The sequence below is a fragment of the Daldinia childiae genome, assembly GCF_008694065.1.
Source record: "Daldinia childiae strain JS-1345 chromosome Unknown Scaffold19, whole genome shotgun sequence".
NCBI classification, from domain to species: Eukaryota; Fungi; Ascomycota; class Sordariomycetes; order Xylariales; family Hypoxylaceae; genus Daldinia; species Daldinia childiae.
Genome location: NW_022984660.1, coordinates 28,181 through 56,098, shown reverse-complemented (window position 1 = coordinate 56,098; position 27,918 = coordinate 28,181). Strand labels below are relative to the sequence as shown.

Below are 27,918 nucleotides of genomic sequence, written 5' to 3'. Positions count from 1 at the left end.
GGTCGAACGGACGGTCGTAAGCCCAATTGAAGATCGTAGAAACCCACTCCGCTATATCTTAAACTAACGAGGACGATGGAAAATTAGATGGACTTGGGATTCGTAGGGTGAGTTGAATGGAATTTGCAGGATCTACAGCGGATTGAGAGCACGCTCCGTGATTATGGACGATAGGAGGCGTTAGATCATGTAAATATACCTAGGCCTAGGTGGGCTTCACTATCAGTTTTATATATTCCTCTTCAACTTTTACTTGCTGTTTCTGAACACGCTCCATGTTACCATAGCTCATAATATCGCCTTTCTTACTGGTTCTCTTACCTCAGTCCTAGTCCACCCTACCACGCTCACCTAACTATGGCTTCATCGGAGAAAGAGCTTCAACGCGAGAGCGAACAAAATGAAACGTCCATTGACCCAGCCAGCCAAGTGTACCCTTCGGGTTATAAACTCGCAATCATACTTATTTCCCTTTATATTGGCATGTTCTTGGTAGCCTTGGTATGTGAGCTGGTAGCAACATGTATACAATAGGATATACTGGCTAACTAATGTCGTCTACAGGACAGGCTTATCATCTCGACTGCCATACCATCCATTACCAACGAATTCGACACGGCAAACGATATTGGCTGGTATGGTACAGCTTTCTTGCTCACTAACTGCGCTTTCTTGCCGGTATTTGGAAAATTATATACGCTTATGAATGTTAAGACTACCTTTATGATGGCTATCTTACTGTTCGAAATTGGATCGGCTATTTGTGGTGCAGCACCTAATTCGATCGCTTTTATAATCGGTAGAGCAATCGCTGGAATAGGGGCTGGAGGCGTTCAGTCCGGCGTTGTACGTCCCCCTTTATCTTTACTAGATATTATCACCCAGCAATTGTTCTAATTTTCCAATGCTATAATATATTAGGTCACTATTATCGTATATGCCGTACCGCTAGAGAAACGGCCAATGTACCAAGGTCTCTTCGGTGCTGTGTTCGGGGTCTCGTCAGTGCTAGGTCCGTTAGTCGGCGGCGCCTTTACTACGAACGTTACTTGGAGATGGTGCTTTTATATTAACCTACCCATCGGAGGCGTCGTGATGGTGTTTATCTTCTTCTTGCTTCACATCCCTGATCGCTCTAACACTAAGCATACTCTAAAAAGCAAACTGCAGCAGCTCAATATTGAGGGACAAGCCGTTCTCATTCCCGGAGTAATTTGTCTATGTCTGGCTCTCCAATGGGGTGGTTTTACGTATAGTGTAAGTTTTGGAATTCCCTTCGCGGCGCTTTTTCTAGGTAGAACTAATGCATATAGTGGAATGATGGGCGAATTATTGCTTTGCTAGTGCTTGCTTTCGCCCTTTTGATCGCTTTCATCTTAATTCAAGTTTGGAGGCCGGAACGAGCTACGGTACCGCCGCGTATTTTTATTCAGCGAAGCATTTATAGTGCTTTCTTCGTGAGCTCTTGCCTTGGCGCGCAGCAGACGTTAATTCGTAAGTATACTCCCATTCGGATAGGATATAGTGTTGCAGGCTGATACTGTGTTATCAGTCTATTACCTTCCCATATGGTTTCAGGCTGTCAAAGGGGATTCAGCCGTCGAGAGTGGCATTCACCTTCTGCCTCAGGTGCTTGCTCTTGTTATTGCGTCTATTCTCACTGGCGTACTAACGACCCGTATCGGCTATTACACGCCCTTCGTGATCTTTGGTATCTGCCTCATAGCGGTTGGCTCTGGCCTAATTACCACCCTTCAAGTTGACTCAACCGTAGGCCAATGGATTGGTTATCAAATCCTGTTCGGCTGGGGGTTTGGCAGCTGTATCCAGGCACCTAATATGGCTGCTCAGACGGTGCTGCCGCGCGACCAAGTGTCCATCGGTGCTTCGCTTATGCTTTTTGCCCAGACACTCTTTGGTGCCATCTTCGTTTCAGTTGGACAAAACGTCTTGGTCGGCCAACTATCCACACGCCTTGCCGGTATCCCGGGCTTCGACTCTCAAAAGATTGCAGGCGCCGGCGCTACCGACCTCTTGAACATTATTCCCTCTGAGTACCTTGCCACTGCATTGGAAGGCTATAATGAATCCCTGCGCGTATGCTTCCAAATCTCACTCATCATATCTTGCCTTTCCATCTTTGGTGGGCTTGGCATGGAATGGCGCAGTGTGAAAAAGCAGAAGGAGGATTCTCCGCCAACCTCAGAAAGTAGTCTGTAACTTGTGCCTGCGATGGTAGAGGCAATTATATGATAATTAGATAACCACTGGGGGGTCATCCCTTATATTCCAACATAGACTTTAATCCAATAGATCCCTTCTTCTTCCTCAAGCAATGAGACTGAAAGATTTGTCATTAATAGCCTTCAGGAGTTAGAGTTGATTTTGCTCTGGTACAAAGTCTTCCAGTATATTTCCAGTTTCAACTGTAAAGAATGAAGGATCCAAAGCTATGGTTTGCTCATAGTTAAAACTATCGAAATAGCTTTGCGCAGCGTCTCCTGGCACCTGATCAAGGAAACCTGCTGCATGGCTAATGTTCACAGATGGATTGAGCATGCCACCATCCAGGGTTGCCAATGTTGAAGCACTTGATTCGTCCGAATCTTGCCGCAGCACAGCCTCGATGGCTTTGGCTGCTCTTCGCGCCTCCGTAAGTTGATCCGCATCCTTCTCCCACAGAGCTTTTGCAAAGGTCAAAGCCTCGACTATGTCATGTCGTCTATGTAGAGAGTATGAATCTCCCGCACCGATATTTCCATCGTCAAACCTGCTCAACGCGAAGCACAGCATCATCGTAGACTGTAGGAATTCGTAATTAAGGGATATAGGTACCTTCCAGCGAATATTAAATAGAATGCCCCCAGGTTGAACCTCTTCGCTCATTCTTCTTTGATGTTCCAGTATTGCAAGTGCAGCAGTAATACAGATGTCGTTAGACTTCGCATTTTCTTCCCCAGAAGATCCTTTCATAAAGCTCCACCGATGGAGGAGATAAATAGCCTTCTGTACAAGAACATCCATGAACATCCCGTGTAATATTGCAAGAGGATTATCCGCGATTGATATTTCCAGTGGTTTATATTTAAGCCATGCAGGTATGGCATCGATGGCTCGTTGAAGTTTGGAGTTTAACGTAGCAACGGCGGATGGTGATGGTGGTCCTGCCTCAATTATGTCGTATATCTCTGCTGTTACTCTGATGATTCTGTCCCTCTGTATAATGTATAGAAGCGCAGTAGATTCCGTCAACAATCTCTCGGGCGGGATTTCATCATGCTCGATGCCCAAGTCATAGCTGAACAAGTGCGCGGGCGGACGCGTATCGCATTGGGAATCCTTTATAATACGTGGCAATCCCACTTGCGTACTCGAAAAGAAGTCCATCTGGTACAGGATGATCCAGAGCCGTCGCCGATGTTCTGCCTGCAAGGGCCGGATGTTCGGCCAGTGAGAGGGATCGCGGTGAAGGCCCATGCGTAACGCAATCCGGATGATGACACCGATAAGAAGCCAATTGCTTACGGATATGTCGATGTTTACGTTTCGCTCAACAAAATAGTATAAAGTCAGGGTTTCTATGGTGTACTTACTGGGACGGAGATAATCCCCGGTGGTTAAGCAATGAGTGGTGAGGCATCGATAGGTCTCTAACATGTTTTGTACCTCGACGGCGGACAAGCCGTGAGATCTCGCATCTTGCTGCTGTAAGAAGGCAGATATGCCCATGACCTGGAAACCCAAAAATGATTCATGTTAGTGTTCATATCCTACACCTTCAGAAACTGAACATATCTCCCCGAAGAAAGAATTGTTCGACTTACTATTAACAGTTAGCTATCGTTGATCAAACGACACTTAATCGATGGAAAAATAGAACTTTCAATATGCTTAATACTTACCACTAAACAAAAGGCCTATCCACATAATAGGGGTAGTAGTAGGATTACCCCAGAAGGTCTCATACTATACATAGAGTAAGTAATAAATCAATAACAATGATGCGGATTCTTAACCTCTGTCAAGAATGTGTTTCGGTGTAGGAGAACTGGCAAGTAACGACATCAGCTTGGTTAACAATGAATCCCGATCAATAGCTCGAACACTAATCAAAATGCTTACAAGGGCCCATCTCATAATCATTGAAGAAGTGGGATACGTGTCTATCAACCACTTTCCGTGGAGGCATCATAGCTAGAATTTGCTCTCTCGGAAGACAAGGCGCACTGCTGAGGAGAGAGGACTTCGTGGCAGGCAATCCTTGCATTAACCTAGAATTAAACAGGGTCGACTCGGGGTTCGTATTACTCTCGGGGTATTCCTCTGGGTATTCCTCTAAGAGCTCATCTTTGAGATGCCGGATCTGGGGAACTCGTCATCATACTGCTCGGTAGACTTCTTATCATAACAACTTACGTCGTCCAAGATCGTAACCCAATGGGAGCTACCAGTATAGATTGCATGACTATCAGTGAGACTCAATTTCCCCATATCATCTATTATATTGCCATCTTGATACTGTGGACTGGTATCATTGAGGACCCCGCTTGGCGTCGCACTACTGCTTGATGGCTGACATGAATTCCGTGCCATCTCAATAACTAGATTCTCAAGGCGAGTAATTCTCTGACGCGTCTGTTGGCCTCTAGTACGAGGCCTATAGTCGATAGCATCTTTTCGCTCTTGCTCTGAGCAGCTATAGATACACTCATCAGGCTTACCGCGTCGCACGCAAGCAGCACAGGGAGACTGCCTATCGCAACGAAGCCTACAAGGGGTTTTAGCACGGGCCATCTTATCACCAAACGAAACCACTTACTTGCGTCCTCTGCAGAAAGCGCAACTCAAGATAGGCTTGTCACGTCTCCTACCGTGAGATATTGACTGCACCATAGCTTAGATAGCCAATCCGATGGCGTTCGTTTTAAAAAAGAATATAGATAGAATAAGGGGGAACATGTTATGAATAGGTACCTGACTAATTGTCTTCAGGGGACAAGGGTGTAATGGCAGCAAGCTATCAAGGGCGGTCAGAGCTGGCAGAATCCTGAAGATACTTAAATACGCCGACGCATTACTATTGGATATTAAATTATTTTAACCAACTTCTTTTTGAATCATAGGTACATAGGTACCTATGTTTTAACTTATGTTCACTTATTTTAATAATATATATTTGAGCCAAAGAGCTAAAATTATGAAGCTTGAAATTCGAGTAAGTTTACAACGTATATTGTATACAGGGGTAAGTTGAAAAGCGATGATATGGGACTTTAGAATGATATCTAACAGGACGTAACCACGAACAGGTAAGATAAAGTATAATTTGTCAAAGAGTAGCGGTAGCTCACTATCCTTTACAAGCGCATGAATTAAAACAAGGCATTTGAATGTGAAATGTTTTTAAGGGTCTTGATAGCAAACATTAGGATCTCTCCCCGCGCTAAAGGTGGATACTCTTGAAGACGGTTATGAAGAAATAATCTATTAAATACATACCTCTAGGCACCATAGGTATATTTATATAGCACAGAGATCAGATAATTAATAATCAAGACTGACAGGTTGTAAGAGATACAGGCCTAATTTAGGCGTTGTCTTTTTATGTCGAAACATGTGCACAAGGACACGAGTAGAGGAAGTAGATTAATTTATATCCTTCGCGATTCTTAAAGCATAGCTTATATTCCTAGCATATACGTATATTCAACTTATAAGGCTTCATGCCGTACCCGAAACTCAGTATTATATTGATATCACGTTGCTTTATATTAATAAATAGAACGCCATTCATTAAGGGGCCAAACCAGAACGCTGAGAGCTAGGAACGACTTTCGAATTTATCAACTAGTTGAAGATATGAAGAGACTACAAAACAGGGTTGTTAGAAGAGACCCACAGATCAACAACCAACTTCTTTGAGTTCCTACATATGTAGGTAGTCTAATGCTGCAAGAAGACTCTGCGGTGGCGAACCGGTCAGTTAATTTTACATAGCAATGAGGTGACCGGCCAAGACGCCAAGTCCATCTCCCCGATAACAATTACAATACTCAAGCGAAAGCATCACCGGAGCACAACTCCTCCTACACCGCAGACAAAATAATCGTGACTTAGTGGTTGATAGATACGGCATGCTTCAATCCTTATCTTCGGACGTTATATCAGTTGCAGACGCCGTATGTAAATACATATAATATCCTACTAGTTGAATTGTAACCCGAGCGGTGTAAATCGGTAGTGATTGGCCACATTGAGAAATCTCCTGATATAGTTCCGTTAGTAGTCCGCAATAGGTTTCATTCCCATTGCAAACATTTTACCTTCTAGCCATTCACATCACGATCTATGACGTGGGGAACGATACACTCCACCATGGGAACCCGTATCTTTAATGCAAGGTGAACGATAGCACGTCCGGCTGGTCTCCGATGCCAACCAAAACTTTACTCGACTCCACCGGGACCGACAGACGCCTTATAAAAATGCACTTTACACTTCGGTATTCCCACCGAGGGAGACCTAAGGTCTTATTAAACCTAAGGGACTTAAACTTGATCCTTCTTGCTAATTTATTATGGATCATAATCCTTCACACCCGGTACCAGACGCAGATTTCTACCATGACGGAGGCGCAGAAACGCCATATATGGGTTTAGGCCTAGAAACTGGAGCTTTCCCTTCCAGTGTCGCTTCACCCGATCCTCTATTAGGGTCCGCACGTAGCAGCTACTTCTCCCTAGATCGTAAGGCTCTTGCGCAGGCTCTCGGTCAGACCCCGGACGATAGCCGGAGTAGCCAAATTGAAGTCCAACTGCAAACGCGCGACATCACCGACCATGGCCGCGATGAAGTCCTTCTTGATCCCATGTTGGAACTTGGCGCTATTAGAAGCCGAAGTGTCGCCGGACACCATCTCGACGAGGAAACCGGCGGTAACGGAGGGACCTCCCGTCCCGGTTTATCTCAGGGTATTCCACCCGAGCTGCCGAACTTAGCGGCCGAGATAGTCTTCGTGTTAGTGTGTTCAGCGGGACAACTCATCTTTGCGCTCACGTACGGTCACGCGAATATCGCACAGACAGCATTGCGCGATGCTCTAGGCCTTCCAGCCACCCAAACTCCTTGGGTGCTGGGTTCCGCACTACTAGCCAGTGGACTATCGGTCATTGTCGCCGGATCACTTGCTGATTTGGCAGCCCCAAGACCCCTGATGGTTGGTGCCTTCTTATGGAGTGCAGCATGGCATGCCGTCGCCGCCGGGGCCGTATCGCCCCGACTAAAGATTTTGTTTTTCTTCTCTCGTGCTATGCAAGGGCTCTCGTTAGGGGTTCTTGTGTCTGCGTCCATGAGTATTCTGGGTCGCGTCTACAAGCCTGGCGTTCGTAAGACGCGCGTCTTCTCGTTGAGTACGTGACGTCAGGATGTTCCGATTTCTCATTCCCTCCTTTGGAATCCATCTCTAACGCTATACTCATTGCTGACGGTAATTATTGTAGTGGCAGCCGGAGCCCCCTTAGGTTTTTGGTTAGGTTGTATCCATGGAGGTGCGTTGGCTGCACATCTGCCATGGCTCTTTGGAAGCACAGCTATCTTCCTAGTACTTTGCGCCGTAGCTGCGCAGATGACGCTGCCGGATCTGAGCCCCGCGAAAGATAGCAATGACGTTGATGCACCCTCGCTCCGGCAGTTTGACTACCTCGGCGCCATGCTCTCATCTGTAGGCTGCGGGCTTGTGCTCTTCGGATTGACGCAGGGCTCTTCAGCTAATTGGAGTCCCTATACATACTCGCTCATCGCGGTAGGCCTCTTGATGTTCGTCGCGTTCGCTTTTGTCGAACGCTCCGTCGAGCGACCTCTAGTCCCGAACGGCCTGTGGAAAATTCCCGGGTTTGCAGCTCTTCTCTTGGCATATTTCCTCGGCTTTGGGGGTTTTAGTAAGTTCACACTGTCCTAATTTCGTTATATTAGAAAAGATAAACACAATAATATGCTAACATAACTCTGTTAAGCTGGCGCATGGCAATTCTACGCCGTCCAATTCTGGCAGCGTTATCAAGGCGCCAGTCCTCTCACAGTAGCTCTATACATCCTTCCGAACGGTATTGTCGGCATACTGGCAGCCTTCGTCGTGTCTAAGACACTTCACGTGTTCCCGGGGCATTGGATATTTACAGCAAGTATGATTGCTTTTGCTTTAGGGCCCGCATTCTTCCTACCGCAAACACCGTCCACATCGTATTGGGTGCTTTCACTGCCAGGTGTGGCGCTGGCAACGTTTGGCCCAGACATGAGCTTTGCGGCAGCCGCCATTTTTATTACTTCTAGCGTCCCGAGGTCGTACCAGGGGTCGGCTGGGGCCTTGCTGGTAACAGTACAAAACTTAACATCAGCCATCATGACGTCGATCTCAGACTCGATAGGTGTAAAGGTCGATCCGTTGCCGACAGGTGAAATTGGGCTCCAGGGGCTTAAGGCAATTTGGTGGTTTGGACTTGCTTCCGCTCTAACGGGAGCTCTCATTACAGCAACCTTAGTGCGGATACCTAAGGCCGAGGAAAAGGAACATGTACAATAAAGAACTACGATATTGTGAGGACGTATATGGGTTACAATGGATGTTTGACAAAACTATGGGCAATATAGGTACTTATCCAAGGATTACAATAGGAATATGTGTTAGGTAGATAAAAGTTGGGAGGACTTAGAATGAATTAATTTAGCGGACGGTATTTAGGGGTTAGGCAAGGAGCCTAGGGTTCATTACCCAAGGAGTAAATAAAAATGATCTTGATCTTATTCTAAGATGAGTCTATAGACCAGGTAGGCCGTAGGCTGAGTACATGTTGCCTAGCAATTACGCCTCATATGTGACAAGTTACAGTCTATACGGTATCTGCCATGATATTAATAGTAAAAGAGGCTGATTATCCTAGATATTCAGTATTACCCAGATACTAAGAAGATATGACGGTCCGATTAATCTACATAGTTCAAAGATCAGAGGCCTAGGTGGTCTGGTATTACGCCGTCGGTGTACTGTTCCCGGTGTATATGATCTAAGGGGGCTAGGGAGGACCAATACTCCTTAGTTGAACGGCTTATAATACTTGGGTATTTTATGAAATACCACGCACTAAACTATAAGTGCCTAGTTTTCAGTCGGTTTGATTTATATCGTTTCGTGTAAGACAGAACAGCCCCATCAATTATTGTGCTATATTAGACACACTTAGACACAAAAAGATATATGTCCTGTTGCACCGTGAGGATCGGCTTCCCGTGATACAATGGTCGGTATAGCGGTCCTCTCAGCGGCGTAGTCCAACGGAAAAGAGTATGCCAAATGTTGTGCCTCCATACGGTTTCAATGATGATTTTCGAGAGTAGCTTAAGAGAATAGCAAAAGCCTGCCCGTCTCCTAGAAGTGTTTACCTACCTGATCTATTCGCTAATGTGTCTATAATATCAAGGTACACTGACGACTTATTCTATATCAATTCACAGTCGATAAAGAAAAGGATATAACGACATAACACATCATAACAAAGTCGAAATGCGACGATACGAAGGTATATGGCGGAAGCGCGATCTGCTACCGTTTTGGATTTTACAAATATTCTTCATTGTTATCTCTATTGTCGCCGCAGCCTTACTTTTCGTCGGCGCATCCTCTCTAGAGCAGCAGGAGAGCGAGACCGAGTCGTCTGGTATCTTTAAGATCGTATACCTAGGCTACGAGGCCGATAAGCTAGTCAGGTACACGCGGATCACGGGAACTATTACTCTCGTCCTCGATGTCGGTACTCTGATCTTTGACATTATTGAGGTTATGCTATACGCTGGGGGCCGGTTAAATCCAGTTATACTGCTCTCATTCGCATGCATCAAGACTCTGATCTGGAGCGCATACTTTATCATTGCTATCATCACTACGGCATCCGGTTCGATTTTAGGTGCATTTGGTTTATTGATAGGCGTAGTACCCGTGATCACGAGTATTGGACAGCTCGCCTGGGGAATTATATACACGAACCGCAAACGAAACGGCCAGCTCTCAACCCGGTCTAATCACAATTCTGTCAGAGACAATGGGAGTTACGATATGGTGTACGATACTAGAGATCGATGGAACTATTTTTGAGCAGCATGGCGAACTGTATGAGAAAACTGTATTAGAACGTGGAGCGAATCTTTAAGGGGGGTATTTTTGGAATATGGATGGTGAATGAGCGTTTAGTGACTAGCAATCGAAGTAGAATAGTGATTACCAAATCTTGAGGTTGATCATCCTTTTTTTTCTCTCAGATGGGGGCTAAGCATGTAAACGTACCTAATCTAGTTGATAGAACGGATCGTGGATGTACAACGGCTAAGCCTTCACATAGGCGCCCTCAGAGTTTCGAGTCGGTTATTTCCCGAAGTGCTACAAAGAACGTCATAAGGATGTTGTCCCTAACATAAGGGGTTAAGCGTAGGTCGAACATGTCTCAACCACCTTGTTTGAGTTCCTTAATAAAAATTGATGCTGAGATAAAAGAGGGTAAAAAAGGGTGACGATATACATACAAGCGTTTCAGCTGCCAAGATTCTAGACTTCCGTTGTTTCAACGCCCCGCCACAGCTGAGATTTCTAGTATCGTTAAATACTGGACATAGACAGGTAAGTCGTTAAGTTGGGTAAATATTTGATAAGGCGCCATCGCGAACGTAGCCGCATATCATACCCTCTAAACCTAAGACCTAAGGGTGGCTTAGCAGATAACTTCGTCGCATCTTGAATTCGTATGAACCAATCGGTTACTGAGCATGCTGTACAACTAGATTCCTTTTGATCGGTTTACGATAATACCTTTAACTACCGTACTCCCGGTGATTTCCCTTTTCATAGCCATTATTTATAGAGCTTGAAATGAAAATGATGTTGATTTTTCTATACATTATTTGGTTGTAAGTGTATGTATTGTGTAGCTCGTAGCATCATGTAGCAAAAAAGACCGCGTTAGTAGGCGCAGTAGATGGAGTCAGATTAGAGACACCCTAGAGAGAGTAGGATGAGAAGGCTGGAGAAGAGGGTCTGTATAATAAGCTCTGAATAGTTGTGGTTGCGGTTGTTTGTGACGGCAGGATGGATATTACCTAGACCTTCATGACGATGAATAAGTGTACCTAATTCTATAATTATGTCGTTAGTAAGGTGCCTAGGGCTAGTAACAGTTCAGGTACATAGTGCAACAGTTAGGGATATAGTGACTATATTGTACCTACAATACAGTTGATTTCGCCTTTGCTGCGCCTCTTGATTTACCGGCTTAACCCCTGTATCAAGCAACCTTATTGCCCCTCAATGCCCTGTTGCCCTGTTGCCCTCGGGAAACCGGCAGACTAGTACAAAGGTACTATGTTAATACAACACGCAATGAAATGCAAATCTGATTCAGGCGCTTCGTCATCTTATAGCCGCTTTCTGGTCTTTCTGTCCTCGTGCCCCTTTTACAAATCATTTTATTTTGTTACATCTTCTTTTCAACTCTCGATTCTCGACTTTATTTAATTTGACTAATATATTGTTTCTCAATCTCATTGCCTCAATAACATCTTAAAATAATATCGTGGCTTGCGTGGCAGCGTGGGAAACAGGGAGTTGCAAAGCTTAGCATTTTTTTAGCAGCTTCTTAACTCATCCTTCCCGCCACTTTAAGGTTATCAGTTGTTGGTTCTAATCAGTTTAAATATCTTGGCATCTCCTTGGCATCCGGGCTGGTTCCTGGGGTTTTTACCTTTCGTCTCATTCTTTGTTACTTGTCTATTACATTATTCATTAACTTCGCTCACACCTTAGTTCTCTTTTTTTCTAGCCGCTGGCGTCTACATAAGTTTCTTCTTGTTATATACCATTCATCCTTGGCTCCCATTGTCTTTCGTTTGCTCTTCTTTTCTTCTTTCCATTTCCATCTTCTTGGAGTTCAATCCATAAGATATAGGCCGCGTCATCCTATTCGAGAACCTATTCGAGAACCCTGAACAACTGGTTTGCTTGGGTTACCCCCACGAAAACTCTTGGCTAATTCCCCGGGTACCTACGCCAAAATATCTACGATCTATCCGAGACCCTTTTAGCGGCTGCGGTGCAACCTATTCTGTTAGATCCTCTTAGATCCGAACTATGAAAACTGTCGCGACGTTTGCGGCCGGCGCATTAGTCGCTTCCGTTGCTCGAGCGCAAGTGGTACAATGGGATATACATAGAAGGCAGACTGGAACTAAGCTTGAAAGGCGACAAGATGGAACAGTTACAGAGGTTATCACCAACGAGCAACTTAGAGGGGGTTATTTTGCCTCTTGTACAGTCGGCACTCCTGCGCAGAAGTTAACATTACAACTGGATACCGGATCGAGCGACATTTGGGTACCCTCGAGCAGCTCTAGCGTCTGCCAAGAAACTAACGATAATCCGGGCTGCAATCTGGGATCTTGTAAGTGACTATCGGATGGATTAAAAATAGGAGATATCTTGAGTTCATTATAGCTAACCAAATCGTTCTTGATCTTTCTAGTTGACGAAAGCGATTCTACATCCTTCTCTGTCGTGGGGCAAGATCAATTTAGCATTTCTTATGTCGACGGTAGTCACTCGAAAGGCGATTATATCGCAGAGACGTTTGGAATCGGCGACGCCACCTTGACCAATTTGACTATGGGTCTTGGCGTCAATACCGATATCCCATATGGCCTCGTTGGCGTGGGATATGTAGCGAGCGAGGCTATTGTCGGTAGCACCCGCTCTACCTCTTCTACATATGATAATCTTCCAGTAAAGATGCAGAAGCAGGGACTTATTGCTACCAATGCGTATAGCTTGTGGTTAAATGATCTAGATGCGAGCACTGGTAGTATCTTGTTCGGCGGAATCGATACTGAGAAGTACCGTGGCGACCTTACTCGAATAAACATCTACAAAGATTCGCGCTCCGGAGTTTTTTCGACCTTTACTGTCGCTTTAACGTCCGTACAAGCGTCCTCTCCATCAGGAACCGACTCCCTCTCTTCCGAGTTCCCCATTCCCGTCGTCCTTGACTCTGGCACCACATTCAGCTATTTGCCGACAGACCTAGCAGAACAGATCTGGCACGAGGTAGGCGCCAGTTATTACACTCAAGTGAACCTTCCGTTGCTCCCCTGTAGCATGGGAAATAGCCAAGGCCACTTCTCGTTCGGGTTCGGCGGTTCTGGCGGTCCAGCCATCAATGTTACGATGGACGAGCTTGTTCTGCCCGTGGATGGTGTTACCAAATTTGAAGACGGCCCAAACAAAGGAGAAGTGGTCTGTCAATTCGGTATCCAAAATTTCAGCAGCAGCAGTGCAACATTTCTTTTAGGGGACACTTTCTTGCGGTCGGCTTATGTTGTCTACGACTTGGTTAACAATGAAGTTGCGATTGCACCTACAGATTTCAACTCTACCACATCTAACGTTGTCGCATTCCCCAGTCTTGGTGCTCAAATTCCTTCGGCTACCGCGGCGCCTAACCAAGCCGAGGTAACCCAGAGTAGCTCTCTTGAGTCACCGTCGTACGGTGCCAGCGGCGGCTTTAAAGATTCTGCCGCATCACTACCGCCTCCCTTAGATTTTTCTAGGATAGCCATCATGGGAGCCAGTATGAGTCTAGTGATGGTCGGTAGTGGATTTTTTCTCCTTTTCTAGAAGGATTTATTATAGATCCAGAGCGTTTGGGATCAGATTACATGGCGCCATTATTTATTTACCATCGTATTTATTTATCTGTATATGTTGAGCCGAACAAACACTTTCTGGACAAGACTCAAAGCTGACTGCTTAACATTTGAAGTGTACCTACGGTTCGTTACCCTGTCTATAAACTGGTTGGGTTTCATAGGGCACTGGAAAGCAAATAAAGGCGGCTACATTGCTGGGAATTTGGTGATGGATACTGAACCAAACTCGAGTAGCCGGGTTTGGGTAACACTAGCAAGAAATAGGAGACTTCATCATCGTGCTTATAAGCAGGGATGGGCAAGAAAAATGTCTTCATTTCGGCCAAAGTCTGTACATATCAGTGGCTATGTAAATATCACCGCCTGAATTAAATAGACTATTGATTATTATTTGCCTAGGTATCTAGATAATTGATTTTTTTTTTAGAGGCAGCGAAGACAATATTTATCAAAGTTGACGATTAAGTGAGATTTGTATTCCCTTATAATAGCAGCTGTGTCGATAGTGGTACTTAGGTACATGTACCTACATTAGTTGAAGCTTTAATTCTATTTGAATTGACGCGCTGTGACTGGTCCCTAAGGGGCGGGATTTTAGCTCCCCGATAAGCCGTTATCTCTTTCCAATTGCCCCAAAAAATTCTTAGCCTTCGCTTCGTCGATATCGAGAAATAGAAAATATTAAACTCCATAGTCCACGGCAGCCAATCTTTACTTCTATTCTTTTTCTACTCTTCGCGGCTTTAAACTCATTCGTTTCTGCATTATATTACGTGTTAAAAATTATGAGGGTGCAGCGTGCCGTGGCTGTCCTCAATGACGGCCGAATTTTAGGATCGAGATGCAACGCTCGATTTCTCAGTGTGGGCTCCAGAGTCCCGGGGTCTCGTTCTCCTACTCCATTGATTGCCGCCCCGTTGCGTGTAGAAGGGAGGAGATACTTTAACTTAACGAAGCCAAGATATGCCGCAGCCACTTCCGCCGCTAGCGCAGCGTAAGCTTCCCTGTACTATCCCGAGCGTGTTATAGGATAATAGTGAGGTGGCCGACTGACTGATGTCCGGTCGACAGGTTGAAGAAAGCTGCCGAAGAGGCGGCGAGCCTTACACCTGAAGCCGTCTTTGCCAAGATGAGCCCAGAAGAAAAGAAGCGGTTATCCAGAGTGCGCAACATTGGTATCGCCGTATGTTGCAACAAACCCCACGAGAAAACGCTAGAACGGGTTATGCTAAACTTTGGCATAGGCACATATTGATAGCGGAAAGACCACTGCTACCGAGCGGGTACTATTCTATACGGGACGAATTAAGGCTATTCACGAAGTGCGAGGTAGGGATGGAGCAGGCGCCAAGATGGACTCTATGGAACTCGAGCGAGAGAAGGGAATCACCATTCAGTCCGCTGCTACGTTCTGTGACTGGAAGAAAGTAGAAGATGGGGAGGAGCATACCTATCACATCAACTTGATCGATACACCAGGACATATTGATTTTACTATCGAGGTCGAACGCGCCCTGAGAGTTCTGGACGGAGCTGTCATGATTCTTTGCGCTGTCAGCGGCGTTCAGTCCCAGACCATTACTGTAGACAGGCAGATGAAGCGGTACAATATCCCCCGAATTAGTTTCGTGAACAAGATGGACCGAATGGGTGCCAACCCTTGGAAGGCTGTCGAGCAGATCAATTCCAAGTTAAAGATCCCTGCCGCAGCTATTCAAATACCGATTGGTGCCGAGGACCAATTCAAAGGAGTTGTCGACCTGATAGGCATGAAAGCTATCTACAGCGAAGGACCTAAGGGAACAATTGTTCGAACAGGTCCCATCCCCGAGGACCTGAAGGAGCTTGCGGAGCAGAAACGTCAGGAACTGATCGAGAAACTAGCAGATGTTGATGACGAGATTGCCGAAATTTTCCTAGAAGAGGGTACCCCGTCCAACGAGCAGATCATGGCCGCCATCCGAAGGGCGACTATTGCCTTAAAGTTCTCGCCAGTTATGATGGGCTCTGCTTTAGCCGATAAATCTATCCAACCCTTACTTGACGCTGTTTGCGACTACCTGCCTAACCCCGCCGACGTTGAAAATGTGGCTTTAGATCGCACCAAGGATGAGGCGGAAACTCAGCTAGTTCCCTATAACTCGCTACCGTTTGTTGGTCTAGCGTTCAAGCTCGAAGAGAACAATTATGGCCAGCTCACCTATATCCGAGTCTACCAGGGTACCCTGAAGAAGGGTACTTATCTCTTCAACTCACGAACTGACAAGAAGGTCAGAATTCCCCGAATCGTGCGGATGCATTCCAACGAGATGGAAGATGTCAACGAGATTGGTGCCGGTGAGATTTGTGCTGTATTCGGTGTCGAGTGTGCTTCGGGTGATACATTCACGGACGGAAACTTGCCATATACCATGTCTTCCATGTTCGTACCCGATGCAGTCATGTCGCTTTCTATTAAGCCCAAGCGAAGCACGGACGCCGACAATTTCAGTAAGGCAATGAACCGATTCCAACGTGAAGACCCTACCTTCAGATTATTTGTCGACGAGGAAAGTGAAGAGACTATCATCTCAGGCATGGGCGAGTTGCACTTGGAAATTTACATCGAACGTCTACGACGAGAATATAAGGTCGACTGTATCACTGGCCAACCCCGAGTAGCATACCGTGAGACCATCAGCAACAAGGCCGAGTTCGACTACCTACTAAAGAGACAGACTGGCGGACCCGGTGACTTTGCTCGTGTCGGCGGATGGATCGAACCGAACGAGGAGCCGGAGAAGAATAGCTTCTCTAACCAGGTTGTGGGCGGTGCTATTCCGGACAAGTTCATCTCCGCCTGTTCTAAAGGTTTCGAGGTCGCCTGTGAGAAGGGTCCTCTGCTTGGCCACAAGGTTATCGGAGCCCGCATGGTAGTAAATGATGGTGCGACACACGTCACAGATTCTTCCGATTTTGCCTTCAGTCTGGCAGCGCAGATGGCATTTCGCAAGACCTTCCCGGAGGCTGGCGGTCAAGTCCTGGAGCCGTTGATGAAGACGACCATTATGGCACCCAACGAGTTCCAGGGTAACATCCTCATGTTGATGAACAAGCGTAACGCGACCATCATTGACACAGAGATCGGTTCCGAGGACTTTACCCTGATCGCAGACTGCAGCTTGAATGCTATGTTCGGTTTCAGTACGCAGCTAAGAGCAGCCACTCAAGGAAAGGGAGAATTCAGCATGGAGTTTTCTCATTACGCGCCCGCGCCGCCGCATCTACAGTACGTTCTTCATTCCTTACTATATATACTCACTTTTTTGGTATGAATATAACTTTGGTGAGCCTTACTGACGATTTACCTACAGGAGGGAGTTGGTAGCCAAGTACGAGAAGGAGCTCGAGGCTAAGAGGACTAAGTAAGCTTCGTTAATCGATGGAGTTCCGTCTTAGGGTCGAGTGGTTAAGAGATAGCTCTCAAAACACATCCGCATTAAATATATTCGACTATGCTCTTAACTGAGCAAGCGAATGCTTCCGCTGCCTTATTATTGTCGACTTGGTCGATTTAGGGGAAGTAGGTAGTTATAAGATTTCGACATGGTTTACCCATACCCTGGAGTCGCGACTGCAATTGGCGATGGGGTGTATAATATAACGTGATGACATACTTCGAGATGCAAATAGAACCTGTATATAAAGTATCTATGCGCAACGTCGGAACTGGGGAGGTGACCGGGTGGTTGGGTACTTCTGCACTCGGCCTGGTGCTTACGCTCACGAAGGATGAAATGAAATGATTTCGGAATCTACTTTTAAAGAGCGAAGCTATATAGCTCGGTGTATTGGGTAGAGTATGGAACCCAGGATAGGCAAAAAAATAGAAACCTCTTCTCTCTAATGTTGTCATTCTATAATGCTTCGAAATCTTTTGATTGGTATCATTGAGTCTAGATCATAACTTTTGGTATGCTCTCCTTGATTCCCTTTTTTGGACCCTTTTTTTTTTTTCATATTCCTCATATTCAGCACGACAAACAACGCTCATCATCACTAAGCATATATACTTGGTCAACCTCACTGAGAAATATAGTCAGTGTGCATCTACAACTTCTTCAGAATATCCTGCACAACCTCCTCCGTCGTAGCCTTTCCGCCTAAGTCGGGCGTCAACAACTTTCCTTCCTCGAGGTTAGCATCGACGGCAGCGTAAATTCTTGCCGCGGCATCCTCTTCGTTTAGAAACTCGAGCATGAGCGCAGTGCTGCGTAGAGTAGCGATAGGGTTCGCGATGCCCTTGCCCTCGATGTCGGGCGCACTGCCGTGGCACGGCTCACCAATCGCGAAACCTTCACCTACGTTTGCCGAAGGCACTAATCCTAGGGAGCCGACGAGGGCTGCGGCACCGTCAGACAGGATATCGCCGTATAGGTTTGGCGCGACGATGACGTCGTAGGCTTCGGGCTGGCGGAATAGCTTGTATACCATGCTGTCGACGATTTGCTCTTCGATTGTTATAGCAGAGGCGAAGCGCGGTACGGATAGAGCGGCACGAGATGCGGTGCGGAAGAGCCCGTCGGTTTGGGATAAAACGTTGGATTTGTGGGTTATAGTTACAAGAGGATGCGAGTGGATAGACGAGGAAGAGGAGGATGAGTCGCGGATCTTCTGGCGGCGCAGAGCGATCTCGCCAGCCATGGTGGCAATGCGACTAGATGCGCGTTCTGAGATTCGCTTGATGGCCTCAGCGTACTTGCCGCCCTCGCTGTCCGGGCGCTCAATGGTACGCTCCTCTTTCACGTACAAGTCCTCGGTGTTCTCGCGCACGATGACCATATCGATAGGCTTAGCGGCGGTACGAACGCTCTTTACAGGGCGCACATTTGCGTAAAGGTCGAGTTTCTTGCGCAGAGCGACGATAGGCGAAGAGTAGCCTTTCACGGCCGTAGTTGGCGAGGACACGGCGCCGAAGAGCGCGCCGTCACACTCATTGCGCAGGACATCGACCGTGCGATCGGGAAGAGCGGCACCCGTCTTCTCAAAGGTCTCGAAGCCGGCATATAAGTCGGAAAACTCGAATTTAAGCCCAAGCGACGACGGGAGGGCCTCAAGAATCCGACGGCCGGCGGGGATAACTTCGCGGCCGATACCGTCACCGGGGATGAGACCTGTTTGTGGAGCGATTGGGAGTTAGAATTTGTGTAGTTTATTAATTGGTAGAAATTTCTAGATTTGTATGAATGTGTAGTATTTACTGACCTATTCTAAGCACGCGGGAGGCCATGGTGCAGGTTCAATTGAGTTGCGTATGGTACGTGATGTTTGATTAACAAGTCAAGTCGCAAAGCTAAAATGAAGCTTTACGGAGCTTCCGTCGACAAAATTTCTGGTGGTGGGGTCTATACCCTGGCCGGGATCGGAGGGGTTATTTCAGGGGGTTACTTGAGTACATATATCCCCAATGTATTAAAATAGCCTATCGCTTGCCTGCAGCAAACGACTTTAGCTTGCAGATGAAGGTTTCAATCAATACGTAAGGTAGGTACATGTACCTAACATATCAACGATGTATCACGGCAGTTTAGATGCAACATACGGATTACTACTAAATTATTGCATCATTGACTATCGGCCACATATATACCTATACTTCTTTTTTTCTTTTCTTTTCTTTTCTTTTTCTTTTTTAAGAAAAAAAGATATAAAAAAAGGAAAAGTGTTCTCTCGCTCGGGCGTCTGCATTTCTGCATCTTTACGTACCAGGCATCTCTCCTTATGTAGGGACCATTCGCTAATATTCCGCTGCATGTTATAATACTATGACAACCAACACCAATGACACTTAAAGATCTGAGCTGAGAGAGGGGCGTTGTGTTTGCTACCAATGAGGGCTGGACCTGAAACATGCTATTCATATATCACATGTGCATTTTATATTGATTTGTGGTTTTGAAAGGTTCCCTCGATTCAAATCAAATTGATGACTCAACTGATGCATGTAACATAAGAGTTTATAACCTCCGTAGCATCCGTACCACTGGATCTTCGTAGCCTATAATATGGGATTGCTTTTGTAAGCTGCATAAATTTCGAGCCGTGTCATTTGGTACGACAGTGCGGCTCTAGATATTTCTTTGGATATTTGATATTCAATTTCTCGAACCCCGTCTTGGCTTGGAGCTATTGATCATTAGATTTTATGCATTGGTACTTATATACTATCTGTACACTTGTACTTATTAGGTAGGTCAAATAGTAAGTTACTTTTTTTTCGTCTGTAAGGAATTCTAGAATTATTCTAATCAGGGATTACTTCGTATAAGTGCTTATTATAGATATTAGGTAGTATACATACTTGAGTAATATTAGCTAAGTTGTTAAATTTATCAGATGAATATATAGACTATGTTAGATATCTGTCCTGTAAGAAACTCCTTCAAAAATTTAGATCACTTACACGTAGTTAACTAGAATACAACTAGAATACAATACAATACTACGTGAGATGGATCTTACCAGAAAGGAGAAGTTAGGTACGGATATCCGTGCTACATGTATGTAGTACCACATGTCTACGGGTATGTACGACATTGAAATTGAACCACGATACGACCAGACTAGATGTTTATACGGATCATAGTGTACTTTAATAATTTATGTCCTAAATATCCAAATATCCAAATATCCCAAATATCCTAGATTCAATGTTCCCGCTGCTCAGGTCGCCTCGGTATGCCGTTAGACACGTTTTGGGAGTTCATGCAAGCCCCTGAACCCACTTTATTCAACCGTGAAATAATTAACCCCCCCAATGTATCCTTAAGTACTTAGGTACTCCCCCTGCCTAACTGGGCAATTTGATTAAAGGAACCATCTCTCGCTGGTCTCTTCTTAGTCCCGCCTAGGCCGTGCCTTATTAGGCCACATGCCACCAAATAATTCCCAAACTGTCACTCGACTTCCCTCAGTTACTCTCTTAAGCTTTCCCTATCTTTCCCCCAGGCAACCCTTTAACAACTATATCCTTTTTTACAATTGTCTTTTTACAATTGTATAATTCCTTCTTCTATCAAATGCGCATTCAACCACACACTCTTTTTTCTTAGTTGCAGCATTTGTTTAATTCTAAAATAACCATAACTTCATAAATTTTAGTCTGCAGCTAAAGTTATTTCCGTTGAGTTCAACTTTGTATTTGCAGAGTCTCCTATCTTCGAACCCCTTAACATACTTTATGTATGATTTCGACCCGACCTGGCCTCGCTCGATAGCTTGATCGTCTCCGGACTGGACAACAACATATCTAAGTTTATCATTTTTATCGCCTTTCCGAGGCTCAATTCGTCTTCAAGTTTCTAGGGTCCGGGACGAATAGCCATTAGACCAAGATCAATATCAAGACCAGGACCAGGACCAGGACAAGGCGGACCAAAACAAGTCAGCAACAAACCGATCTACCAGCCAACAGAAAAAAAAAACTTTAGGGCATGCCATCCATCCTTGCAAACGGTGTCTGCACTTACCCGCGGTGACAATCGTTGATCCATGATCAGTAACAACTGATCGGCTCCCTACTTTTGCTCTTTTCTACCATAAAACCTTCGAAGGTCCATTAGTCGCAACCATGTCGGGAGTCAGGAACCTCCGTGCCATGTTCGAACAGAAGGGTGAGAACACCCCTCCGGATCGTGGAAGATCTCCTGGTCCATCCGGTATTTCAGTTGGTATGGCGCCTCTCCTGTATTCAAAATACCTGCTTGTTTATAACATCGCCTACTCGAATTTCTTATCCTATACATGCCCGACTCAATTTAGTTGTTTATCTGCTCAACCCCACGATTGTATCTCCAATTCCCAACTCCTAGCTTTATTAGCTACATTATCCACTTATCATTTGTTTGATCCCAGCAGTTTCTTGGTAGTCGTAGCTAACATTGCATCTTCTATCGCTAGGGTCTCCCTCTCCTTCTCATTCGCCTCGCCCGCTTTCCAAGGTTCGGACCACCTTTGTAGCAATCGAAAAGGACGGCCGGGTAGGGTTGAGAAGAGAGCCCAGCGGAGACTCGGTCTCCGTATCCAGTCGGAGGCTTAGCGACGAAACCGACGCCAGTACACCACAGCCGGTACCTGAGAAGCCGGAGGTTTTAACTGAGAACATGGCCAAGAATGTTTCGGCCTTCAAGACAAACTTGTCTGAAGAGCCTATTCCAGAGTCGCCAATCCCAACCGCCCCTCCTAAGTCTCCTGAAAAGTCTCCTGAAAAGTCTCCCCCAAAGAAGGAGAGTCGTAGTCCTGCTCTTGCCCCGAACCCAAATCCGGACAAGGTGACAGATGAGGAAGAAACGAAGACGAAATTACTGCCAGGGAATCCGACAGAGAAGTCGGTGTCAAGAGGAAGTAGCGTAGCGCCAGCGAGTGGACGTACTAGCGTATCGACAAATGGTAGCAAGACAAAGACCACAACCACAACCTCCACAAAGCCTGCTCCCAAAGCCATTTCGACCGCAGCCAAATCTGTTACCAGGGCTCCTAAGTCGCCCAATACTCTCAAGCCGACTGGCAGTACTACAAAGGTGTCTTCCGGCATCCCAACCTTAGCTCCCCAGAAGAAATCGACACCTGCTTCGTCCAGAGAGCGCGATGCCCCGAAAAAGACGGCCACTACAACTACCACAAAGCCAGCGGCTACTTCTAACAAGAAGCCAGCACCCATTGATCTTCCTCCTTCGGGAGCGGGATTTGTGAAGCCGAAGCCCAAGTCGCCTACCCGACCGATCAAATTACCTTCGTCCCTTACGGCGCCCACTGCGTCTTCTGCTTCGAAGCTCGGAAATGGCACCGTAGCAGCTCATCCTCCCAGACAATCTCTCTCACGAGCTTCCGGCAACGCTCAGCACCTTAACGTGAGCTCTACTGCCCATAGGTCGCCTAGCAGGCAAAGCCTATCCGGTGTGAGTACCACCTCAACCGCCAAGGGATTGAAGCGCGGGAATTCGGCTGGTGGTCGAGCACGTCCAAGTCTTGGGCTCCCTCCAAAGCCAGTATCTAAGGACCACCCAATTATTAAGAGAGATGGTCATGTCGATGAAAGCTTTCTCGCGCGGATGATGCGACCGACGCAAAGCAGTTCTAGCAAAACCGCGGAAAAGGTACCGGTGACACCGCCACGAAAACAGAGTACACCATCGAGTGTTCAGAGAAAGGCCGAGGGGAGTGCGAAGAAATCGGTAACCAGGGCACAGTCTGCGACAAACAGGGCCAAAGCTGCAGTAGAGCAAGCAAAGCCTGCCGGCAAGAAATCCCCGACGGCAAAGGAGGTTGCTCCGGTTGTCGCGCAGACTGAGACGGCAGAAGTAGCTATTGAGACGGCCAAGGTTTCGACAGATACTTTTGTCGAGGAAAGCATTGTTTCCGCAGAAAAGTCCCCGGAGCAAGTGGCAACAATTCCTACGGTCACCGAAGACCCAGAGAAGGTTGAAGATGTTGAGGATTTGGTTCAGGATGCACTAGAGCCTGCCGCTGAGATTTACGCAGCCAACAGCGAAACCGAGGACGTGAAAGATGAGCAGTCCTTATCCGAGGGCACCGATGAGGTCGTTCTTCAGAGCGAGGCTGCTAACACTACCGAAGAGGTGAAGGCTGAGGAGGAATCCAAGGTGGAAGCTATCTAGGTACATAAGGCCTAATCATAGATACTATCACAGGATACCTAAGGAACCAGCCGATGTTCTGACTAGCTAGCTGTAGTAATAAGTCAGAAGAGGCAGAAGAAAAAGGTCCAAAATTTGTTTGTATTCGGCGAGGCGCAGATGATACCTTTTTTCTCTTAAATCCATTGGAAGCATACGGGGATTCTTTTCTGTTCCGTTCCTTCGCGGTGCATGCGGCATTGCTGAGGAGTTAGGTGATAGGTGATAGGTAGTGAAAATACCTACAGCATACCTAGGTAGACTTGTCTTATGAGTATTATGTGTATTCATCGTAAAGTAGAAAATAAGGGAGTTGGTTAGAGCAACTAGGGAAAGTAATAAAAAACTCATTTATTATATGTTCAGTCCCAGCTATAGCATGAGAGCATACGTTCTTAACAGGGATAGTTATGTCCTCTCTGAGATGTTTGGCAAGGTATTAGGAGTAGTGTTATACCTAATATATCCTGAATTCATGATTAGAGTCTTCTGCTCTTACACGCGAACGTATAAGACGCGTGAACGTATGAGATGTATGTCATCGGATATTTTATGATATGCGAGTAGATATAGTACAATCAAGTACACAGACAAGCCGATGCCTATTTTCCCTTGCTTTATATACATACATGAAGCCTTTTTACTACCCCCTGTCTGCTTGTCCGTTTTGTATTTCGTCTATAGAATGTTGGCCACCATGCATCTCTGAAATTAGAGGCCACACATATAGCGTACGAGACGAGACACTACAAGTCACAAGATGAGGATGTCAGCTCATAGTCTCATCCCCTCGCCTTATCCCTTTAACGAGACTCGGTCTGTCGATTCATCTCGCTCTTGGTACCTCCTACGTATCAACCCCTCCATCTAGAATGCGCAAATGGCGTTTATGCTCCTCCCGCCAACTTCAAACAGACAGCCTAGGAGCGTCTAAGCGGATCAAACGAGACGGTAGATCATGGACCTACCCGGCACAGCAGCAAACCTCCAACCTTGCGCTGGACAGCCTCGCGGACATCTAGTGTGCCCAGACTCGTAGTCAAGATGATAGACTCTCCAATATTCAAGGCCCGATGGGGGTGCGAATCGAAACCCCGCGCAAGGCGCTCCAGCTGAGCCAGCTTAGCGGTGACGGGCCTCTTGGGCGTAGTTATAGGGCTGATCGATCCCATGACGGGTTCGCCACCCGCAGTAGCATTGTACTTAAGGCCGACCCACAGGCGCTGGCGGGCGACGTTGGCGGTCGTCAATTCCTCGGGCTCGAAAGTCGAGATGGTAGCAGGATCGGGGGGGTAACGGCCGCCGCGCGTGACGAAGGAGAGGTAGCCGCCTCGGTGTAGGGCTATGGCTAGGGAGAGGTTGTATTTTGTATGCGGGATGGAGGTTAGACCTAGGCGTGCTCGCGACGCATTTTGTAGGTGCGAGCACATGTTGACTATATTTACGATACCCATCTTAAGAGATTATGCGGTACGGTGCGGTGCCCTGCCGGGCTCTCGGTTCGGACTCGACAGGGAGGAGGAGATGAGATGAATGCAGGATTTTTAGGGTGCCTCGGTAGATTGGCTAGCCCGTCTCTGCGCTGGTGAGAGTTATGACGGCGAGGATCTTGAAAAATTGATTAATGTGTGAGCAAGTGAAGCTATCGCCAAATCATTCCTTCAATGGAACCGAAAAAAAGATGTGGGTCTTTCAATTGAATTGAAAGAGTCTAGCGGATAATTCCAGGGCCGATACATATCATATCTGTTTATCGATAGATTGAGACAAGGACCTTCTACATAAGCTACCTCTAGGCTTAGCAGCTTTGAGACCTTCTATTGGTTATCAGTATTACCCCGCCATCTCAGCTTCGAGGAAGGAGAGTGGGTGGTTAAGCGCCGAACAACTTCCCATTCTGCAACATCTTTACATATCGGAAAGGGCTGTGGTAAATAAGGTCGTACCACTTACAGGTAGGCTAAGGTTACGTATTATTTTAGAAATGGCGTCTGTAGTACATAGAAATGATCGTCATTTAGTGGTGAGCTCTTTGGAGAAGCAAGTTCTACTCTCCAACTTTTTTTTTATTCCTTTTTCCTCCTCAACCTCCAGTGAATTTGAAGCTATCGTCAGTTCCAATACGGACTTTGTTAAATAAAAAATAGCATTAACGAGGCTGGCCTCGACTATTTTTCTATTTCATATTTATACTACCCTTAATTATCGTCCTTGTGAGCAAGATGGCAGTTCGGCCTGGTGAAGAGAATGTTGCGACCCTGTAAGTGCCCAAGTAGTACCAACAGTTTTATAGTTCATAATAGCTCAAAAATCTTCCATTTTATAGCTTCGGAGACGTTCACTATTTCTACGGACCTCCCGAAGCAAAGCTGCCTCATCATCGGTTTGACAAAGGCTCTTACGTATACCTGTTCGAGAATGCGAACGACCGAAGGGCGCGGATTGAAGTTGCGAACCAGCCAGGCACGGATGATCAAGATGCTTTTGACGGATGTAAGAATGCTTTCAAAGTAGTGTTTGATCTGTCATATATGTTTTAACCTAACTCTCCTTGCGATGTAGATCTAGATAGAACGAGGATTCGGTATTCCTATAGGCAACAATGTCTCGTAAACATCTTGGTCGAGGGCGTAGCCGGTACGCCGATAGACCAGAGTCAGTGGCATCTTCCAACGTACGATCCTCGAAATGAGAATAAATACCATTACAAGCTCCATTCTCTCGACATCTACTTCTGGACTCATGGCGATGCTCTACAGTTTGTCAATGGTGTACGACGAGTCCTACCCGCATCTCAGGTAGAGGTTGCAGATGAGCCTGGTCCACCGCCACACTCATATGGCCAGTTTCAAGACACGAATCCTCTAGTTCAGAAGCTAGAAAATGTTGCCATCTCAGATCCCAAGTATTCGAGCCCCAAACCAGCACCTCAAGGTATACCTACTTTTGCGCCTCCTCCAACCTCTACGGCGACAGACGACAGTAAGAATACCTCACCTCAAAGCTTTGCACCTATAGCGTACAATCCCGCCGCGCCACCAGCTGCAGAACAGAGGATACACAGGGAAAAGACTCCTCCGCCCGAGGATGACGGACACGATCCTCTCGCGGCTGCCGTGGCTCGTGATCATATTCCCCCTTATACTCCTGGGTACGGAGCAACGAACTTCTCTGCGCCGCCGGGTGGTCCCGGTCTTCCCGGCCCTCCGCAGGTGCATCCTGGTCTGGCGAGTCCTGGTCTAGTTAGCCCCGGTTTAGTCAGTCCAGGTTTACCAACACCCGGTATCGCGAGTCCGGGCTTCCCGCCGACTCAATTCGGACACCTGCAACGTTCGTCTACAGTCCCGGTCTCCGGTCTGGCATCGCCCGGTCTCGTGAGCCCATACGGTGCCAACTTCCCTGGATCGCCCGGATTCGCACCGCCGCCACCACCACAGACCACGCAGCACCAGCCTACCCCACCACCTCTTCAGAGCCCTGGTCTACCACCACCGCCCCCAGGTGGATATTCACACTATAGCTACAACAATGCGCAGCCAGCACCGGGGAGTGTGGATTATGGTATCCACCAGCAACTATACCGGCCAACCGAACAAGAGCACGCGTCTAAATACGAAAAATACAAACCCAAGGTTGAGGGTCAGAGTAGGCTAGGCCAAAATGCGGAGCGGCTGGAGAAAGGTGTCACGGGGATGTTCAAGAAGTTTGAAAAGAGATTTGGTTGAATATTCGCAAATATATTTCTGAATGATTTCCTCTTGTATTACTGGATACCATGTTTCTGACTTTCTGTCACTTTTCGATATAGGCATGGGTTGGGTTACAATATGATATTAGGAAGTTTTCGCTTATTAGAGTTGCAGTAACTCTAAAGACACAGTACAGATCGACTAAAGAAACAGCACATCCACTTTCACGTGAGATGCGCCAACCGTACACCCGACTACACATTTGATACATAAATACTTAGGTAGATATTGAAATATTTATAATACTTAATATATATTAATTTATATAACTTTCCCAAATCCGGTTCAAATCACGTGCAATTAGGCTTATTATTTTTCTAATTTTTTATTTTAAACATAACATATTTTTAATAAATATTTTATTGATATTTCGTAATTTTATAATAATAAATAAATAAAATAAATAAAATAAATAAAATAAATAAAATAAATAAAATAAATAAAATAAATAAAATAAATAAAATTAATAAAATTTGTTTATTTTTATTTATTTTTATTTTTTTATTATATAATATAAATATAAATAAAATTAATAAATTATTTTAAATTTAAAATAATATAATAATATAAATTTTATTAATTTATTCGTTTATTAATTATTTACGTAATATTTATTAATTATTTTTAAAAAATTTATAATAATTTTTTAATTTATTTAATAACGGTTTTTATTTTAAATAAATATATTAAATTTATATAAAATTTTTATAATTTTATATATTTTATGTATTATTTTTTATTATTTTATTTATATTTTA

At 45.7% G+C, this 27,918-nt stretch overlaps 9 protein-coding genes across 9 annotated transcripts; 6 read left to right on the top strand and 3 right to left on the bottom strand.

The window, feature by feature from the left end:
* Positions 1–357: 357 nt before the first annotated feature.
* Positions 358–2,220, top strand: GL218_09372 (putative HC-toxin efflux carrier TOXA; the record flags this gene model as incomplete). Its single annotated transcript, XM_033586205.1, has 5 exons — positions 358–501; positions 565–846; positions 922–1,257; positions 1,314–1,494; positions 1,553–2,220. 5 exons carry the CDS (start codon positions 358–360, stop codon positions 2,218–2,220), a joined length of 1,611 nt encoding a protein of 536 aa, XP_033439659.1.
* A 153-nt stretch (positions 2,221–2,373) lies between these two features.
* On the bottom strand, positions 2,374–3,729 carry GL218_09371 (uncharacterized protein; the record flags this gene model as incomplete). Its single annotated transcript, XM_033586204.1, has 1 exon — positions 2,374–3,729. The coding sequence occupies one exon, from the start codon at positions 3,727–3,729 to the stop codon at positions 2,374–2,376; it is 1,356 nt and encodes a 451-aa protein (XP_033439656.1).
* Positions 3,730–6,577: 2,848 nt separating this feature from the next.
* On the top strand, positions 6,578–8,578 carry GL218_09370 (uncharacterized protein; the record flags this gene model as incomplete). Its single annotated transcript, XM_033586203.1, has 3 exons — positions 6,578–7,409; positions 7,500–7,937; positions 8,013–8,578. 3 exons carry the CDS (start codon positions 6,578–6,580, stop codon positions 8,576–8,578), a joined length of 1,836 nt encoding a protein of 611 aa, XP_033439657.1.
* Positions 8,579–9,556: 978 nt separating this feature from the next.
* Positions 9,557–10,144, top strand: GL218_09369 (uncharacterized protein; the record flags this gene model as incomplete). The annotated part of the gene is made up of 1 exon (XM_033586202.1): positions 9,557–10,144. One exon carries the CDS (start codon positions 9,557–9,559, stop codon positions 10,142–10,144), a length of 588 nt encoding a protein of 195 aa, XP_033439644.1.
* Positions 10,145–12,166: 2,022 nt separating this feature from the next.
* Positions 12,167–17,145, top strand: GL218_09368 (Elongation factor G, mitochondrial; the record flags this gene model as incomplete). Its single annotated transcript, XM_033586201.1, has 6 exons — positions 12,167–12,476; positions 12,558–13,675; positions 14,694–14,731; positions 14,809–14,920; positions 14,982–17,005; positions 17,091–17,145. The coding sequence occupies 6 exons, from the start codon at positions 12,167–12,169 to the stop codon at positions 17,143–17,145; spliced, it is 3,657 nt and encodes a 1,218-aa protein (XP_033439689.1).
* A 681-nt stretch (positions 17,146–17,826) lies between these two features.
* Positions 17,827–19,006, bottom strand: GL218_09367 (Homoisocitrate dehydrogenase; the record flags this gene model as incomplete). The annotated part of the gene is made up of 2 exons (XM_033586200.1): positions 17,827–18,890; positions 18,982–19,006. The coding sequence occupies 2 exons, from the start codon at positions 19,004–19,006 to the stop codon at positions 17,827–17,829; spliced, it is 1,089 nt and encodes a 362-aa protein (XP_033439691.1).
* A 2,340-nt stretch (positions 19,007–21,346) lies between these two features.
* Positions 21,347–23,393, top strand: GL218_09366 (putative mucin-7 precursor protein; the record flags this gene model as incomplete). The annotated part of the gene is made up of 2 exons (XM_033586199.1): positions 21,347–21,446; positions 21,676–23,393. The coding sequence occupies 2 exons, from the start codon at positions 21,347–21,349 to the stop codon at positions 23,391–23,393; spliced, it is 1,818 nt and encodes a 605-aa protein (XP_033439690.1).
* A 974-nt stretch (positions 23,394–24,367) lies between these two features.
* GL218_09365 (37S ribosomal protein S8, mitochondrial) lies at positions 24,368–24,865 on the bottom strand (the record flags this gene model as incomplete). The annotated part of the gene is made up of 1 exon (XM_033586198.1): positions 24,368–24,865. One exon carries the CDS (start codon positions 24,863–24,865, stop codon positions 24,368–24,370), a length of 498 nt encoding a protein of 165 aa, XP_033439645.1.
* Positions 24,866–25,633: 768 nt separating this feature from the next.
* On the top strand, positions 25,634–27,136 carry GL218_09364 (uncharacterized protein; the record flags this gene model as incomplete). Its single annotated transcript, XM_033586197.1, has 3 exons — positions 25,634–25,671; positions 25,738–25,904; positions 25,974–27,136. The coding sequence occupies 3 exons, from the start codon at positions 25,634–25,636 to the stop codon at positions 27,134–27,136; spliced, it is 1,368 nt and encodes a 455-aa protein (XP_033439692.1).
* Between the last annotated feature and the right edge of the window lie 782 nt (positions 27,137–27,918).